General features: G+C 39.6%; 2 protein-coding genes across 3 annotated transcripts in view; one reads left to right on the forward strand and one right to left on the reverse strand.

Moving 5' to 3' along the window:
• Positions 1-13,865, forward strand: part of LOC124286491 (interleukin-12 receptor subunit beta-2-like) — a 75,347-nt gene extending 61,482 nt beyond the window's left edge. For both annotated transcript variants that reach the window (XM_046722866.1, XM_046722867.1), the window contains 2 exons: positions 1,808-1,915; positions 3,582-13,865. In XM_046722866.1, coding sequence (XP_046578822.1) covers positions 1,808-1,915; positions 3,582-4,430 — 957 coding nt within the window. In that variant the 3' untranslated portion in view covers positions 4,431-13,865. The remainder of the gene's footprint in view (positions 1-1,807; positions 1,916-3,581) is intronic.
• A 2,232-nt stretch (positions 13,866-16,097) lies between these two features.
• Positions 16,098-18,031, reverse strand: LOC124286489. Its single transcript, XM_046722863.1, has 3 exons — positions 17,859-18,031; positions 17,148-17,196; positions 16,098-16,636 (listed from the first exon to the last, which is right to left on the reverse strand). The coding sequence occupies exons 1-3, from the start codon at positions 18,020-18,022 to the stop codon at positions 16,307-16,309; spliced, it is 543 nt and encodes a 180-aa protein (XP_046578819.1). The 5' UTR covers positions 18,023-18,031; the 3' UTR covers positions 16,098-16,306.
• Between the last annotated feature and the right edge of the window lie 153 nt (positions 18,032-18,184).

Raw genomic sequence — 18,184 nt, forward strand, 5'->3', positions numbered from 1 at the left:
CCATGTGGGAAATTGGTGCTTTTGTTGTTTCCTTTTATAAAGCTGGTAAGTTACTGTGGGGTTTCAACAGTTAATGCTCTAAAATCCATGCAACTACATGGACAGTTACTTCAACGTAAACATTCAAAGCAATGAACAGTTTCAAAACAACTCCATGTAAAATGTACGGTTTGATTTTTCGACGATAACTCAAAAATTACCGATGCATTGAAGCCTAAACTGCGAATGAAGACATAAAATCACTATATCTAAGAACTGACAGCAAAAAAAAAGGTGTGTCTGCTGATGAGGATGCCATATTTCGTGTTGAAACGATCATTTTCTTTCGACATTCAGGAGGGTGCCCTCGCCTAACGCGCAATTGTAATGAATACAGAGGGTGTCAAGCTATTACAGAAAGATCTGTTACTTTCTAGATCCTTCTGCCAAATGGCAAAACCTGATATACTTGCAACATAATGCAAATGCGAGGTAAACTTACCATAACTCTTGCGCCACTGTTCTTCTTTCACTGTCCAGCGAGGAAATGGAGTTGCTTTTGGGACAACTCCACATTACATGTGGACAGCACTTCCACCCTGTGATAACAGAACAGATATGGTAGATAAAATGACTGAAACTTTATTTTTACCTTGATCTAATATATATATATTTACATTTGAAAGTGAAGTTTCCCTTGGAAAGTTGTTTCTACACCAGTGCTTTCACAATCAACTCAATGTAATTAATAGCAGAATTTAGAATCACTGAAAAAAACTCTTAAGTCTGCCTTCTAATTTTATCTTCTCTTAGTTCTCTTTCTCAACAAAGCTAAGACATCGTTCATAGTTGTTAACAAATGGTGTTATTTGTCAAACAACTAAAACATCTGCATGTTTCAATTACTTGAAGACAAGTATTCTACAGGTCACAGAGTTTGTAAAATGTTCAATTTGTTTTTAAAATTCTGAAGAATTTCAAGGAGACTCCTGTCCTATTCCTAATGCAATACTCCTTTAAGTAATATTTAAGTTGTATCGGTATATATCGTCTCTTATGGTGATACATCAATGGACCCTCTCGATATAAATATCCTGATATATTGCCTAAATGTGTTTTGTATCGATGCACTCGTATCGCATAGTTGATGATGTAAACATCGATACTATCTATGAATCGTTACACCACTAATGGACTGTTGTACCCAATGTCTTCAAATTTGGTGACAGCCTACATTGGGGGGATAATGCAGACACCAGTTTATTGGGTGACCTTGACCTTATCTTCAAGGTCACCACAACACTTTGACCGCTTTTCAAACTTATTTTAACGCGATATTTCATAAAACATTGCACTCAATGTTTTCAATTATGTTGACAGCCTACATTGGGTGATTATGCAGACACCAGTCATTTCAGGCATCTTGTATGTGACCAAAAAATAGATAGTAGTAAATATAGATATTCCATTCTTGGCGGTTGGGGGACATTGTCATATCAGTGTCAAACACTTGTTATTTTTGTATTTCTGGTTGATTTTCCTGATGACAATTTAGACAAATACTAAAACTGAGGATTGTGCTCATTTCTGAGGCAGAATTCCAAAATTATGGAATTTTTACTATTGAAACACTGAAACTTTACAGATTAGTCTAGGGTTGAACTGGTGTTTTTTACTTGCGATATTGAAAAAATACTTACTGATGTTACATTTTGGTTTCACTGAAGGCTGTGAACCCAAATTGTGGTGTAAGAAGCCAAACTCTCTTCTGAAAGTGAACCTGACTGGGGGATATGTCCTGTCCTGATAACCTGTTTGTCTGTTCCAGTGGACAAGCCCATATTCATCCCCATCACATGACATGCTGAGGTCGGATACCTCGTCGTCAGAGTCGTCCTCCATGGGCGCAACCAACCAAACAAGGGCCACGGAGGAGGTAACTAGGGTCTCAAATAGAAGATTGTCAATTACTCCTCTGGAGGTGTCCACTGATCTTCATGCTGTGACCTAAAATATCTGAGTATAAATCCTGATTTGATTGTCGCTGTGACATGCTACAAGTACATGTGCATAAATCGTAAGTTGGTGGGTTGTTTTTTTTATGGAATTACCACCTTTTTGAGAAGCATAAAAAATTAACTTTCATACTACAATTAGTCGAGTGTATTTGAACTAAAATCACCATGTTGCTATGTTATGAAGAAGGGAGGGATCAGTTTTAGGATCAGTAACACCATCACCAACAGGATCAGTTTTAAGATCAGTAACACCATCACCTACAGGATCAGTGTTAAGATAGGTAACACCATCACCAACAGGATCAGTTTTAAGATCAGTAACACCATCACCTACAGGATCAGTGTTAAGATAGGTAACACCATCACCTACAGGATCAGTTTTAGGATCAGTAACACCATCACCTACAGGTAACACCATCACCTACAGGATCAGTTTTAGGATCAGTGTTAAGATAGGTAACACCATCACCTACAGGATCAGGATCAGTAGGTAACACCATTAAGATCAGTAACACCATCACCTACAGGATCAGTGTTAAGATAGGTAACACCATCACCTACAGGATCAGTTTTAAGATCAGTAACACCATCACCTACAGGATCAGTGTTAAGATAAGTAACACCATCACCTACAGGATCAGTTTTAGGATCAGTGTTAAGATAGGTAACACCATCACCTACAGGATCAGTTTTAAGATTTCACCTACAGGATCAGTGTTAAGATAGGTAACACCATCACCTACATCAGTTACAGGATCAGTAACACCATCACCTACAGGATCAGTGTTAAGATCAGTAACACCATCACCTACAGGATCAGTTTTAAGATCAGTGTTACAGGATCAGTTTTAAGATTAGTAACACCATCACCTACAGGATCAGTTTTAGGATCAGTGTTAAGATAGGTAACACCATCACCTACAGGATCAGTTTTAGGATCAGTGTTAAGATAGGTAACACCATCACCTACAGGATCAGTTTTAGGATCAGTGTTAAGATAGGTAACACCATCACCTACAGGATCAGTTTTAAGATCAGTAACACCATCACCTACAGGATCAGTGTTAAGATAGGTAACACCATCACCTACAGGATCAGTTTTAAGATCAGTAACACCATCACCTACAGGATCAGTGTTAAGACAGTAACACCATCACCTCAGGATCAGTGTTAAGATAGGTAACACCATCACCTACAGGATCAGTGATCAGTGTTAAGATAGGTAACACCATCACCTACAGGATCAGTTTTAGGATTAGTAACACCATCACCTACAGGATCAGTTTTAGGATCAGTGTTAAGATAGGTAACACCATCACCTACAGGATCAGTTTTAGGATCAGTGTTAAGATAGGTAACACCATCACCTACAGGATCAGTTTTAGGATCAGTAACACCATCACCTACAGGATCAGTGTTAAGATAGGTAACACCATCACCTACAGGATCAGTTTTAGGATTAGTAACAGGATCATGTATAGGATCAGTTTCAGGAACAGTCACAGGATTAGTTACAGTAGTAACAGGAATGTTACAGGATTAGTTCTAGGATCAGTTAAGGAAAACACTGATGTTTACTTGCAGGATGTGATCCGTTCCGGTTCCAGCGACAGCACAAGGACCAACTCCGATACCAACATGCACTGTGGCCAGCCTGGCAGCCTGCCTACTGAGGCTGTCGTGAAGCTGACAAGTGACCCAGATCGAATTCAGGTGGCCATCGACCCAAATCAGCTTGATGTCAAGAATGGAATTGTTCATTGCCCAGACTACAAGAAAATAGGTGATATTGAACCCACCCATGGTAATAGACCACCAGAGAATTACTCCCTGTTTTCTGACACAGCAGTGTCCAGTTTTCCGGGAGCAGATCCAGTTGTTTCCAACAAAGATCTTGGTGTTCTCAGCTTGAATCATATGTCACCCAATGTGGAGACCGCTGTTGGCAATGTGGCTCAACCTTTCCACCCAGACTATGTCCAAGAACAGCAGGTGACTAATGGAGTTCCTTGTGTGAAGACAGTCGGTACTGAGGTTTATAGATCTTTTCATCCTGACTACCTTTCCAACACAAGCCCACCAGTTATCCTCAATGAGAATTATGTACCAGTTCCATTGGTGAATGCTTGTAGAGAAGAAACATCTGCAGGGTCAAGGTCAGATAATTCTGGGTCAAGGTCAGATAATTCTAGGTCAACATCAGGTTCCTTGGATGCCTATATGAAGGCTGGTCTTGGTTCTGATGATGTGCAAACCTCACCAGAATCTCCCACACACCCGGACTATGTGGCATGTGTTTCTGCAGCACACCCCGCCATTCTCCCATTAGAAGAACATGCGCTGGAGGAGATTTCCCGATTTGAACAACCTCCTGCTGGAACAGAAGCAAACCCCAGTTACATTTCCGTCACAGACATCAGTACCAAGCTGTAGTCAGTTGCCAGACTTCATCATCTGTATTTCGTGTAACCCTTCAGGCACATCATGTGTGAGACATCAGTTTGAGTGGAAACCATCCCGGTGAAGTGACTTACGACATAGACAATGATGGCCATATTCTCTGTTTTGAAATCCAGCTTTTTATGTCCGTATGATATTCTGGAAATAGTACTAGTCAGTAACCAATGATAATTTTGTGTATGAGATGAATACCTCACAATATCGTCACTCTGAAACATCAACAACAAGAACACTTGAATGGCAAAACACACCGTAGATCAACCCACAGATCAACCCTTCAAGCTAGCTTGCAAACGTGTATGAAATTTGGAACACTTGCTTCTCGGTGTAAGGATTTTGTTGCAGGGCTCCACTACTTACCCTGCTCATGTGAACATGACAATCAGTTGACCTATACAGTACTGGCAGGGCCTCACCAACATGTCTGACAGCTGACTTCTAGAGGACATTGTCTCATGAATGTATCTGACAGCCGACCTCTAGAGGTCAGTGTCCTCATGAATAGATCACATCTCACAAGCAGGCAATAACTGCTAGTTTATATATTCATTACAATATTTAACTTTCAGAGGAAACGGAAAGTGTAAAACATTTCCTGGAAGCATTTACCGATTGTTATTTGTTGATGGTGTTATGGCATTAGCTCCTTGTTTCATGATGCAGTTTTGGACGTCCTCAGGTGAACTCTAGCCCTGATGGCAACAGCTGTGTCAGCGCTATACCTTACATGCCCATGTGATCTGTCACCTTCAAACAGGGGTTACTTAACATGTATTGAACTGACATAGCCATACAGCAGTGAGATCTCCCATTGCACTAATGGTTGCAAAAACAAGGTTTACCTGTAATATGTGTTGTCTTTTTCTGTGGCAATATAATAGAAGTTCCTCTGTTCCAGGAAGTTCAATTTTGATATTTTGTCAGATTGAATTTTGTAGCAATAGTATTTTCACAAATCCATTGAACATGGTAGACATTTACTTGCCCAAAGTATACCTGTCTCATGTTCAAACAATCCAATCTATTCATTGATTTTGAATGTTTTTTAATTTACTGGGCATCGGCAAATATATTTCATCCTTGTGTTCAGGGTTTTGATCTCTTTAGTACATTGAGTAGTATTAGAAATTGTTATCAATATATTTCTTGAAAACCCCAAGATATTATTAAAAAATGTGCAATTTTTACAAGTTCTGAAAAACATATTGTTATTGAGATTTCATATTTTAAGGAACCAGCATTATCAGCTGATCATTTCACATGTTAATCATGTTTGTAAAAAGATGTCTTTGATCGGGAATGTATATTGTTATGTTTGTAGTGTAAGGTAACGTGAAGTCGCTTATGTACCAATTATTCAATACATTCAAGCACTGATGGCATCATCTCGACAGTTACAGTCCTCCATCGTGGAGGCACCTGAAGACAATAATCCACTGCCTCAAGTGTATCTGGAGTGTTAAGTTGTTGTGGGGAGAGGAGTATTTTTTCAGTAACTGCCTCTAGTCATCCTTGCTGACCCTCCATCCATCCATCGTCTGAGAGTATGACAACATGGGCACCTCATCCCATCCTCTGTCTGAGAGTATGACAACATGGGCACCTCATCCCATCCTCTGTCTGAGAGTATGACAACATGGGATGATACAAATGGCACCTCATCCCATCCATGATACAAATGGTCCTCTCACAGTGGAAGAGAAGGCAACTGTTATGTCTTCTAGTTTTGTGTGTAGGATCTTGACTGAACAGAAACAAAATCCTTTTGGTGGAGTGGTCATCTAACAGTACTTTACCTTCATATATACATAATGTCATAAGCTTATGTGATATGTATGTATCGTTATCACACAACAGTATTATATAATTGATCAAGGGGCATAGGTGGTTAAGGCTTTTGCTCATCACGCTCAAGACCCGGGTTCGATTCCCCAGGTGGGTACAATGTGTGACACCCATTTCTGGTGTCCCCACTGTGGTATTCCTGTAATATTGCTGGAATATTGCTAAACGTGGCATAAAAATAAACTCAGTGTCTCGATCGATCAGATCTTCTGAGGAAAGTTAGGAAATGCTAGGTGACATGTGTTGTAGCTCACAACATCATGAGACTAGGATGGTTTCAGTCACCAGAAACAACAGACAATGTAGTGTAGCGATTGTTTTTTTGTGCGAAAATATCGGTTATTCTTCTTAGCTTACCCGAGTAAAGTGATATTTGGTCGCGGCCTGTTTGAATGTCTAAATGATCTTGTCCCCAGAAACCACTGTACCAACCAAACTGAAACTCCACATCCGAAAGAATTGTTTAAGCTGAATTTGTTCAAGAGGTTCACATTCAACATTCAATATGGCCTCCATGGCAGCCTTTTGGAAATATCTTTTTAGGCCATTACTTGGTCATATTTGTTAGGTATGTTGCCAGAATCAAAACGTATGTCTGAATATTTGAATATCAATATTGACAGCAGGTTTTGTTAGTGTTGCTGTTTTTGTTAACAGTTGACGTTGTTGCCAACATCATCCATGTCATCTTCAGTGCTGGAGTACTGTTTCTCATGTTTTGGCTAGTTGACACATAATGAAGGTTTCAGTGATATTGTACATTTAGTTGTAACTATTCTATTGTAGCTTTTGTCTCTAGCTGATTGAGTCTGTTAAACCCTAACAGTTAAATATTCATCTGTTTGGAGTAATCAGTCGCCCACCTCTATTGCTGACCAACCTCCATTATCTCCCTTCCTATAATGCTTACCAACTTTTTGACGTTCTTTGTGTAAAAAATTGAATGTTGACAGGAATGTTAGCTAATTGTGGTAACCGTGTAAGTCAGTTTTTTCAATCATTATTTCGTAATATATCCGTCCTCTCATGAAAGTATTACCATTGAATGGAAGTTGATCAATGCAAGCCTCCATCTTTTCTCCGCCTCGTGACTTGTCAGCTGTTTCTGATGTGTGGGTCAAGTCGAGGAGGATACATTATAGTGCTTGTAATAAGCTCGTGGTAGTTGCTTGTCGGTCAACGATGTCGCTCTGTTATAAATGGCCGTTTGAATTTTTCTGTGTTAAAGTTTTATGAATGATGTGGAATTGAGACATGTCATTTTATGACTGTGTGGATGTAGACAGCCATGTTGTAACGATTTAGAAGACAGCCATGTTGTAACGATTTAGAAGAAAGCCATAGGTTTACCAGTGCTCTTGGAAGATTGAGCTCATTCTCTTCTCTAAGATTCCAAGCTCCAGTAAAATCGGCAAAGGCTGATAATCATAATGATTGCTTCAAGTTCATTAATCACAACTATTGCTTCAAGTACCAGTAATTGTAACAATTGTTCAAGGTTGAGTAATCCTGTCACTTGCTTCAAGCACTAGGAATCATTGCTTCAAGCTTTTGTTATTTCTCAAATTCTTCAGTGTGATATGGCTGAACCATTGCTCATTGTTAAACATCAGGTCACTTATTCTAGACTAGATTTTGTTTAGTACAGCTCGATATAGTTGTGTATGACCTTACTGTATAGAATAGAAACATCTCAATACTTACATACATATAATGTGTCATTTGAAATCCCAGAAACCTATTTTATAAGTTATCCCATGTTAATTCATAGTCGTAAAGCAATATATCATTATGCTTGAAGTGAAATCTGTGTGCACTTAACAGTTGAGGATTCCAAGCTGCCTGGTACAACAGCACTCATTATGATTTTTTTTATCGGCCTAATTCTTATTTTTCCAGAGTATTTTCTTTTTGGTATTGGTGCATTGTGACAAATATCCAGGGCCCGCCCGCTGCCCAATTTTGTTAAGGAAGTGACATTGGCAACTCAGTCTTGCATTTCATTAATGTAACGTGCTGTTTTATTGGGATACTATTTTTAGCATTTTCATTTAAACAGAGCGTAAAACTGTTGAAATGAAGGGTCCATTTCAGACTGGGGATCTAATTGACCAGAGAACTGTACAATGATAGTAACATCGCGTCCATCAGGTGCAGGCCTCTCAACTTTTAATTCGTGATTTTAGCAATAATCTACAGATAGGAGCTGACAAGCTGGTCTGTTTGTACGTATACACCCTTCTCCTCCTCCCGACATTCCCCTTGCTCCTTGTTTTGTTTTTGTTTTATTGTTTTATTGTTCTTCTTTTAATTCTATTTTGTTCATACTGATATTTTCCAAATTGTTTTGAAATTCATTCAAACAGTTATGTTTTTCATTCTGAGGCGTTGATATTATGTAAATTTCCATGAGACCTTGTTCACAGTCAGATGGTACCTCAAGACCTGCCGCCATAGTTGTGGTCAGATGTTCTGGACCCAGGTCTGTTCTGGTCCTCAGGCGAATCTGTGACTGATGATGTCATAGTCTCTGTTATGGATTCCATAGACATTGTGTTAACATCTGTCACTGAAAACGTCTGTCAGACCTCAGATGTACATAAAATATTTTTATGTCTTTAGGTAGACTTTTACAACATCAAGTGAAGAGACCACGATTACCGTTCAAAATCTTTGCATAGTATGATATTCTGCTTGTAAAGTGAAGTACTTGACACCACAGGCCCTCGTGTTTTTGAGCGGATTAAAGAGTAAAAACAACAACAAAATAAAACAACTTTTGAGATGACCCTCAACTCAAAATGCTTCACTGTACAATAAATCATAACATCCTGATTTATTGTACTCAGAAGCATTTCGGGACAGGGGTTCTCTCAAAAATTGTCTTTTCTTTTTTGTCTGTTTCTTTTTTCAATCCTTAAGACTCGCTAAGACACGACACCTGCACTTGACATCAAGTTGATATTCCTTACAAGGATAGATTATTGTCTTCTGTATAAAGGGGCCTGCTATATATTGGGCAAAAGAATTGTTATTTGTTTTCAAATCTATTTCGGGACTTGTTTGTGTGAACAAATTTCAAAGTACTAATTTCAATATAAGGAATGAACGTGAAATCAGATACTATTTTCATGTTGGAATCTAAACCTTATAAAATATTTTCATGGTATGTTTTGACTTAGCCACAGAAGGTTGTACAATAAAGCCAGTAGCCTAGTTCAAAGTTATACATGTATACTATTAAAAAGAAAGTATACGCTTGAAAATTTGACTAAATAATTGCAAAATGTTCCTTGGGTGAAAACAGAGGCCTGAAAACTGTTAACTTACTGTCTGAAACATAACTGTAAAACGTATCCAATACATCACCATTGAATAACTAGTTCTTGTCCGAATTGTATTTATTCACCATGAAATGTGGGTATATACTTTCATTTGCCTGGCATTTCTGATAAACAGACCCTGTTGTCATCACTGGGGTCTGCTCAAATAGACCCTGCTGTCATCACTGGGGTCTGCTTAAACAGACCCTGTTGTCATCACTGGGGTCTGCTCAAATAGACCCTGTTGTCATCACTGGGGTCTGCTTAAACAGACCCTGCTGTCATCACTGGGGTCTGCTCAAATTGACCCTGTTGTCATCACTGGGGTCTGCTTAAACAGACCCTGTTGTCATCACTGGGGTCTGCTCAAATAGACCCTGTTGTCATCACTGGGGTCTGCTTAAACAGACCCTGCTGTCATCACTGGGGTCTGCTCAAATAGACCCTGTTGTCATCACTGGGGTCTGCTCAAATAGACCCTGTTGTCATCACTGGGGTCTGCTTAAACACCCTGCTGTCATCACTGGGGTCTGATTAAACAGACCCTGTTGTCATCACTGGCGTCTGCTCAAACAGACCCTCCTGTCATCACTTGGGTCTGCTCAAACAGACCCTGTGGTCATCACTGGGGTCTGCTTAAACACCCTGCTGTCATCACTGGGGTCTGCTCAAATAGACCCTGTTGTCATCACTGGCGTCTGCTCAAATAGACCCTGTTGTCATCACTGGGGTCTGCTTAAACACCCTGCTGTCATCACTGGGGTCTGATTAAACAGACCCTGTTGTCATCACTGGGGTCTGCTCAGACCCTCCTGTCATCACTTGGGTCTGCTCAAACAGACCCTGTGGTCATCACTGGGGTCTGATTAAACAGACCCTGCTGTCATCACTTGGGTCTGCTCAAACAGACCCTGCTATCATCACTGGGGTCTGCTCAAACAGACCCTGCTGTCATCACTGGGGTCTGCTCAAACAGACCCTGCTATCATCACTGGGGTCTGCTCAAATCACTGGGGTCTGCTCAAACAGACCCTGCTATCATCACTGGGGTCTGCTTAAACAGACCCTGCTGTCATCACTGGGGTCTGCTTAAACAGACCCTGCTATCATCACTGGGGTCTGATTAAACAGACCCTGCTGTCATCACTGGGGTCTGCTCAAACAGACCCTCCTGTCATCACTGGGGTCTGCTCAAACAGACCCTCCTGTCATCACTGTGGCAACTGTCTCATTATTTTCATAGATCCATCAGTCTCTGTCTTACAGTTGTTGTACATACAGATGTAGATTTAGAGGTATTTAAACACTGGTATGTCATGATTTAGTCAATACAACACTGGCAAATTATGTTTTGTCAATACAACATCATTATTTCAAGCAATTCAGACATAGTCCAGTTTCAATGTTTGACGGCTTTATCTCGAAAATTCCACATACAACAATGGGTAATTCCCCAGCATCTTTCTTCAGACACTGCCTTTCCTTGCCATATGCTGGTCACAGATCCACAGTACACTTGCCTCACTTAGTTCCTTGTTATAGTTTCCCTGTGCTGATGCCATCACAGTGATATCCACCTCAACACCTTGGAGTCTCGGTACATTTTAAAATGTGGAGGAGTTGAATTGTGTTGTTTTATTAGATTGTTCAAAGATTTCTGTCTCCAGATTTTTATTAAAATAAAATCAAACTAATCATTTATCATGTTTTGGTTTGGGCAGTTTCTTTAGTTATTGGTTCTTTTTGCATTTTGTTGGATGTTGACAGAAATGTTTTTAATTTTTAGTGTTTCCATGGAAACAAGCACACTTACAGTTAGGAGTGCTGGTGAAGCTATGAATGGTATTGTGGAAACCAATTCTATGTCATTATGGTGGTACTGTGTGTTGCAAACAATGTTTTGTTTCTTTAGCATGATTGTCAAACTTTATTTTCATCATAAAAATCATCAACTGAATATACATGTATGTTGTAACATTCCTGACAATCTGCAAACCAGATTTGTAGAAAACAACACCTAATGTGCTTCTGTTGATCTTGGACAAGGACAGTCACATATAAACTCATGTCCTGGTGTACTGTAAGGAAATAATCATGAATGGTGAATTAAGGTAATCAAGCATTGCTCAAGTTTTAGCAGTTATTATGGGGGCGGTGGGGTAGCCTAGTGGTTAAAGCGTTGGCTCGTCACGCCGAAGACCCGGGTTCAAATCCCCACATGGGTACAATGTGTGAAGCCCATTTCTGGTGTCCCCCGCCATGATGTTGCTGGAATATTGCTAAAAGCGGCATAAACCCAAACTCAGTCAGTCAGTCAGTCTAGCAGTTATTGGGTTATGTCCCTTTGCCTTGTCGGGATCCAGTGACTACAGATGCCATACTCCAACTCAGCATTTGGCTTTCCTCCCACTGTTAGCTGAATCTCTTGTTGTTTGTAAGTGTAGTGCAGTGCACTTGTAGTGATAAAGATGTTTTTGGTAGATGTAACCGTTGAACCTCTGTAGATGGTATTTAACCATTTGTCTATGCATGTTTATCAGTATGCAATAACTGTTTGTGTTTGCTGTTTGAGTTTACTATATGACCTTGTGTTGTCCAACTTTGTTATCTAAACCAAAAGTGCATTTACTTTGTGCCCATAAGTATTTTCAGCTGAAAACTTAATATTGTGTCATCAAATGGCAGGTTCAGAATGATCAATTTGAAATAAAATCTGCGGAAATCAGCGGATCAGCAGAAAATTGCCATCGCTGATTGATCATGTGGCAAGGGACCAATTGCTGCAACGGTTATCTCCCTTTAATTGACTGGTTGAAATGCCAAGCTGTTTTTATTTGTAACAAAAATATCATGGAAATCCGGTGATTTACAACAAACGTGTGTCTTTTGGTGCTAAACATTATGTGTATGACAGACTCTTTTCACCATATATTCATGGATTTTATTTGTGTATTTTTTCTAATAGTTTGTCTTCGTTAACATCATGCATAACATTAATTACAACCATTCCATGCACCCATTGTTAATAAATGAAGTAAAGCATCTCCTTCTGAAATGCAGTTCTCCATGCTTGTTTGACTACAATTAAAGGAAAACAAAACTCTAAGCTTGAACCTGTAGAATATGGATCGTTATTTTCTTCATGGAATCCAAATTTGCTTATTGTGGGATATAATTTCTTCTGGTTTAACTTGTGTTTGGGTGTTATCTGCTTGTTGATTTGACGCTCGAGAAGACTGAACTACAGCTTTAAACACTAAATATCCACACATGATGATTTGCTTGCTGTGTTCTGCCTGTAAGCTTGTTGTTGTACTGTATGTGAAGAGGTATTTTTGAAACCACATCATGATCAGTGTTTCCGTTCTCTGATATAACCTGGATATTGATCAGGGATCCTTTCACGAAGCATCCTTTACTGAAGTTAACCTTAACTCCCATTCTTTGGGAGTTTACTTTAGTGACTTACGATCACCTTGGTGCTTTGGGAAAGGAGACCCAGGCAATCTGAGGGTTGACGGTCCTTGTTTCCGACAGAAGTTTTCATAGAAAATGCATATCATATCACTGTACATATTAAATCATTTATATGTCTATTTTCAGTAACATAAATGGAACATCCATTACTACCATAAGCACAGAGTTTCGACCAATCATTAAATGCATGATAGCACATCAAATGTTTCCATTTGGATTTTGTAGGCAATATTTGTTATCTTGATATACATCACTAACTTCACTCGCATGGTTAAATAACGATCTATTCTGATTGCATACTTGGGATGTTGGGTCAGAAGCAGACAATGTTATGGTCAAATCTTTGGAGAAAGTCCAACATATAACCTGCAAGGTGAGGTAAATTTAACGAATCTCTGTCGAGTTACCGGAAGTGGTATAAGACATTTGAACATTCTGGTGCTACTGAATATGTGAGCCTCAACCTTTTCAGCTGCATGTCAACACTTGACACATATACAATGACACTGAATCAACAAGGGACAATGTTTCTATTTCATTTTCATTCATATGGTATTTTCATTTGCTACTGGCCAACATGACTGGCAGATGAAGCTGTAATCGGAAACACTGGTTTTTGAGATACCTTTTTGTAGCTTGTGTGACTTTTACGAGGCAACCTGTTAACAAGGAAAACACTGCCCAGGTCTAATGAACACATTCAGTTGCCTGTAGCATGAATATTGGTAGAATGTACAAATCTGAAATAAATGTTGTAAACGCTGATGAGTGTCTGTGTTCATGAATTGTGAGAGCGTCTTCTATAATGAATTGTTCTTCTATAATGAATTGTCTTCTATAATGATTGTGAGCGTCTTCTATAATGAATTGTGAAGTGCGTCTTCTATAATGATGAAGCGTCTTCTATAATGAATTGTGAGAGCTTCGCGTCTTCTGTAATGAATTGTGAGAGCATCTGAGCGTCTTCTATAATGAATTGTGAGAGCGTCTTCTATAATGAATTGTGAGAGCGTCTTCTATAATGAATTGTGAGAGCGTCTTCTATAATGAATTGTGAGAGCGTCTTCTATAATGAATTGTGAGAGCGCCTTCTGTGAGAGCGTCTTCTATAATGAATTGTGAGAGCGTCTTCTATAATGAATTGTGAGAGCGTCTTCTATAATGAATTGTGAGAGCGTCTTCTATAATGAATTGTGAGAGCGTCTTCTATAATGAATTGTGAGAGCCGTCTTCTATAATGAATTGTGAGAGCGTCTTCTATAATGAATTGTGAGAGCGTCTTCTATAATGAATTGTGAGAGCCGTCTTCTATAATGAATTGTGAGAGCCGCCTTCCGTCTTCTATAATGAATTGTGAGAGCGTCTTCTATAATGAATTGTGAGAGCCGTCTTCTATAATGAATTGTGAGAGGCGTCTTCTATAATGAATTGTGAGAGCGTCTTCTATAATGAATTGTGAGAGCGTCTTCTATAATGAAATGAATTGTTCTCTAATGAATTGTGAGAGCGTCTTCTGTAATGAATTGTGAGAGCGTCTTCTATAATGAATTGTGAGGCGTCTTCTATAATGAATTGTGAGAGCGTCTTCTATAATGAATTGTGAGAGCGTCTTCTATAAATGAATTATAATGAATTGTGAGCGTCTTCTATAATGAATTGTGAGAGCGTCTTCTATAATGAATTGTGAGAGCCGCGTCTTCTATAATGAATTGTGAGAGCGTCTTCTGTAATCTGTAATGAATTGTGAGAGCGTCTTCTATAATGAATTGTGAGTGTCTTCTATAATGAGCCGTCTTCTATAATGAATTGTGAGAGCGTCTTCTATAATGAATTGTGAGAGCGTCTTCTATAATGAATTGTGAGAGCGTCTTCTATAATGAATTGTGAGAGCGTCTTCTATAATGAATTGTGAGAGCGTCTTCTATAATGAATTGTGAGAGCGTCTTCTGTAATGAATTGTGAGAGCGTCTTCTATAATGAATTGTGAGAGCGTCTCTATAATGAATGTGATTGTGAATTGTGAGCGTCTTCTATAATGAATTGTGAGAGCGTCTTCTATAATGAATTGTGAGAGTGTCTTGTATAAGAATTGTGAGAGCCGTCTTCTATAATGAATGAATCTGTGAGATGCGTCTTCTATAATAATGAATGTGAAGAGAGCGTCTTCTATAATGAATTGTGAGAGCGTCTTCTATAATGAATTGTGAGAGAGCGTCTTCTAATAATTGTGAATTGTGAGAGCGTCTTCTATAATGAATTGTGAGAGCGTCTTCTATAATGAATTGTGAGAGCGTCTTCTATAATGAATTGTGAGAGCGTCTTCTATAATGAATTGTGAGAGCGTCTTCTATAATGAATTGTGAGAGCGTCTTCTATTATGAATTGTGAGAGCGTCTTCTATAATGAATTGTGAGTGTGAATTGTGAGAGCGTCTTCTATAATTAATTGTGAAAAAGGTTATGTTGTAGAATGAATTGTGTGGTTTCCTTCGTTTCATGATAAATTGTAAGTGTTCTGTGTCATCTACACAGGCAATCCTCCATGGTATCTGTACATATAGCTTGGACACAAACCACCTTCACTCAGAACTAGTCTCTGGAAACGTCCAATACGATGGAGTGATGTAAGCTCACTTCAGAACACTACTTCCTTCTGTTCAGTCTTGTACAAATAAGAACTTCTCCAGTGACAATGCATCAGTCCAGAGGCCTTCCCGATGATTCCATGAAGATCTCTCAGCTCACGTGATCTGTGAACTTCCTCAACATACTCCATCCCATCCATCATCATTGGAACCCCCAGTCACAGTCTGGCCCAAGTCCAGCATCCATCGTTCTTGTCCTCTCACCTAGTTGAGGACAGTTAATGGTGTTGGACATGGATCAGAAACTAGTTGAGGCAACTAACTTAACTGTCCTCAGCTTGTTTCTGTTCCATGTTCAACAACATTAACTGCCCTCAACTTGTCTCTGTTCCATGTTCAACAACATTAACTGCCCTCAACGTGTCTCTGTTCCATGTTCAACAACCTTAATTGCCTCGTCTAATCCCTGACCCACGTCCTAAAGCTTGTCTTTCTGGCCCAGTCCTTGACCCATGTCCAACATTTTTTCACCACCTTCACGTAGTCCTTGACTGATGCCAAACAGGTGCACGACCAATCAATCACCCCCTTCTCCCATTTAGTGACATGTCCACCCAATGTTACTCACAACCAGTATCTGTGACGGTAGTGCCAGTGACCTGTCCCCCCAGTGTCGTCCCCCACACCTCATGTCGCACATATGGGTCAGACAGGTCTGGACATACAGCTCTAGCCACCACACTGTAGAAGGAGTTGGGGGTGGAGCCGTAACTCCAGGTGTATGTAAACCCTTCCTGTTTCTCGTCAGACGCTTCAGATCCATTACCTTCAGTGACTTCACACTGAACTGATTCCGGGCTTGACTTTCCTGTTGAAACACGTCCAGTCTCTTGGCAGCTACCCCTCTCTGACTCTGTGTTTGGCAGCCTGGTCGAGTCGTCCATGCCACGCTGCAGGACACAACGTACATTTCTAATTTGTTCACCGAGAAGTATAAGAGCCTGTGTATGTGTTTCAGGGATGGGGTTGAGATGCAGGATTTTGAAAATATTTAACTTCCCTCTCATGGCCTCTCCAGCTATATGTACTATTTGTATGACCCTCCGCAGAAAGTATAATTTGCTGGTGAACCGTCCCTGGAGACTGGTATACGTTGGGGGTGACACCTCCCTTCCTCGACCCCAAATACCCTCTGTTATAAATGACCAGTTTCTAACTCTACATCACTTTCTTTCCTACGAACTTGCTCATTACGTTAAGTAAGTATTAAAGACAGAGTTGCAAAATGGGAAATAAAACTACACATGACCATGTGTTTGTCAATCTGGTGATGATTCGTCACTACGTATAATAACCTAAATTGTGGAGGATGAGGTTATGTTTACCGAATAATTTTACACTGTGTACAGAAGAAATCTTCGAGTTTAATAGAAACATTGCAAATGACTTGATGCAACTTACAATGGATGGATAACTGAACTCCTCTCTTTTGTTCAAGCACTGTCTTGCTCTGGAAAGTTAACAGCGGAACTTAGAGAGACATAAATACATATCAACAGTTTAACAGTGAGTTGACTGTAAGAGCAACTACATACAACGCAACAAACATGAGTATACCCGCCTGTCTAACAGTGAGAGAGTTTAGTTTTACGCCGCCTTTAGCAATAATCCAACAATATCACAGCGGGTGACACCAGAAATGGGCTTCACGTATTGTGCCCATTCTAGGAATCGAACCGGGGTCTTTGGCGTGACGAGCGAACGCCTTAACCACTAGGCTACCCCTCTGGGCCAACAGTGAGACATATGTATCCCTCTCTTCAACCTTCACTGTGAAGTAGAATAAAATCCAGCATACATCACTCACACAAACACACTTTCCAGACGCTGTATGATAGTACCCTGTGTCATTTTAGGCAAAGCAAAATAGGTTGAAAATGAGGTACATCGTAAATTTCGCCCTTTTTGACATATCATTCAGGTAACAGTCAGTATTCCGTTCGCAGTAAAGATACCAAATGATAACATTATCACAGCACTTTCATTGTTAATTGACAAAAAATGTAGAAATTACTGAAATTCGGACAAAACTTAACGGTATCTCCTTTTTCACGCCAGACACCAGCTATACGTGCCTGGTCTCAGCCAAGTCAGCTGAAGACATATACTGACCTCTTAAGAAGCAGGCCACAGAGAATGCCTACAAGAAGTAAAAGACATGCACTGACTGGAAGGACTATCTTCAACGGTTGAAGTTCTGCAAAAATAGGAATATTCGTTATATTGCTTATATATCTGAGATTCTTCTCTTTAAAAGGAATAGAGGTGACTCTCATGACATCAGGGAGTCATGATGACTCCTAAATTTTTATACCTAGGGCCAACACTGATTTAACTGTTATGCAATGTAAAAATAATTCACTTCGAAATGAAGGTTTAAATGGTGAAAATGTTCTTGTTAATATATTTCATATGTAGAAGAATGCTATTCTAATATG

This window comes from Haliotis rubra, unplaced genomic scaffold, assembly GCF_003918875.1.
Source record: "Haliotis rubra isolate DU_JTF1 unplaced genomic scaffold, ASM391887v1 Scf385, whole genome shotgun sequence".
Classification (NCBI taxonomy): Eukaryota; Metazoa; Mollusca; class Gastropoda; order Lepetellida; family Haliotidae; genus Haliotis; species Haliotis rubra.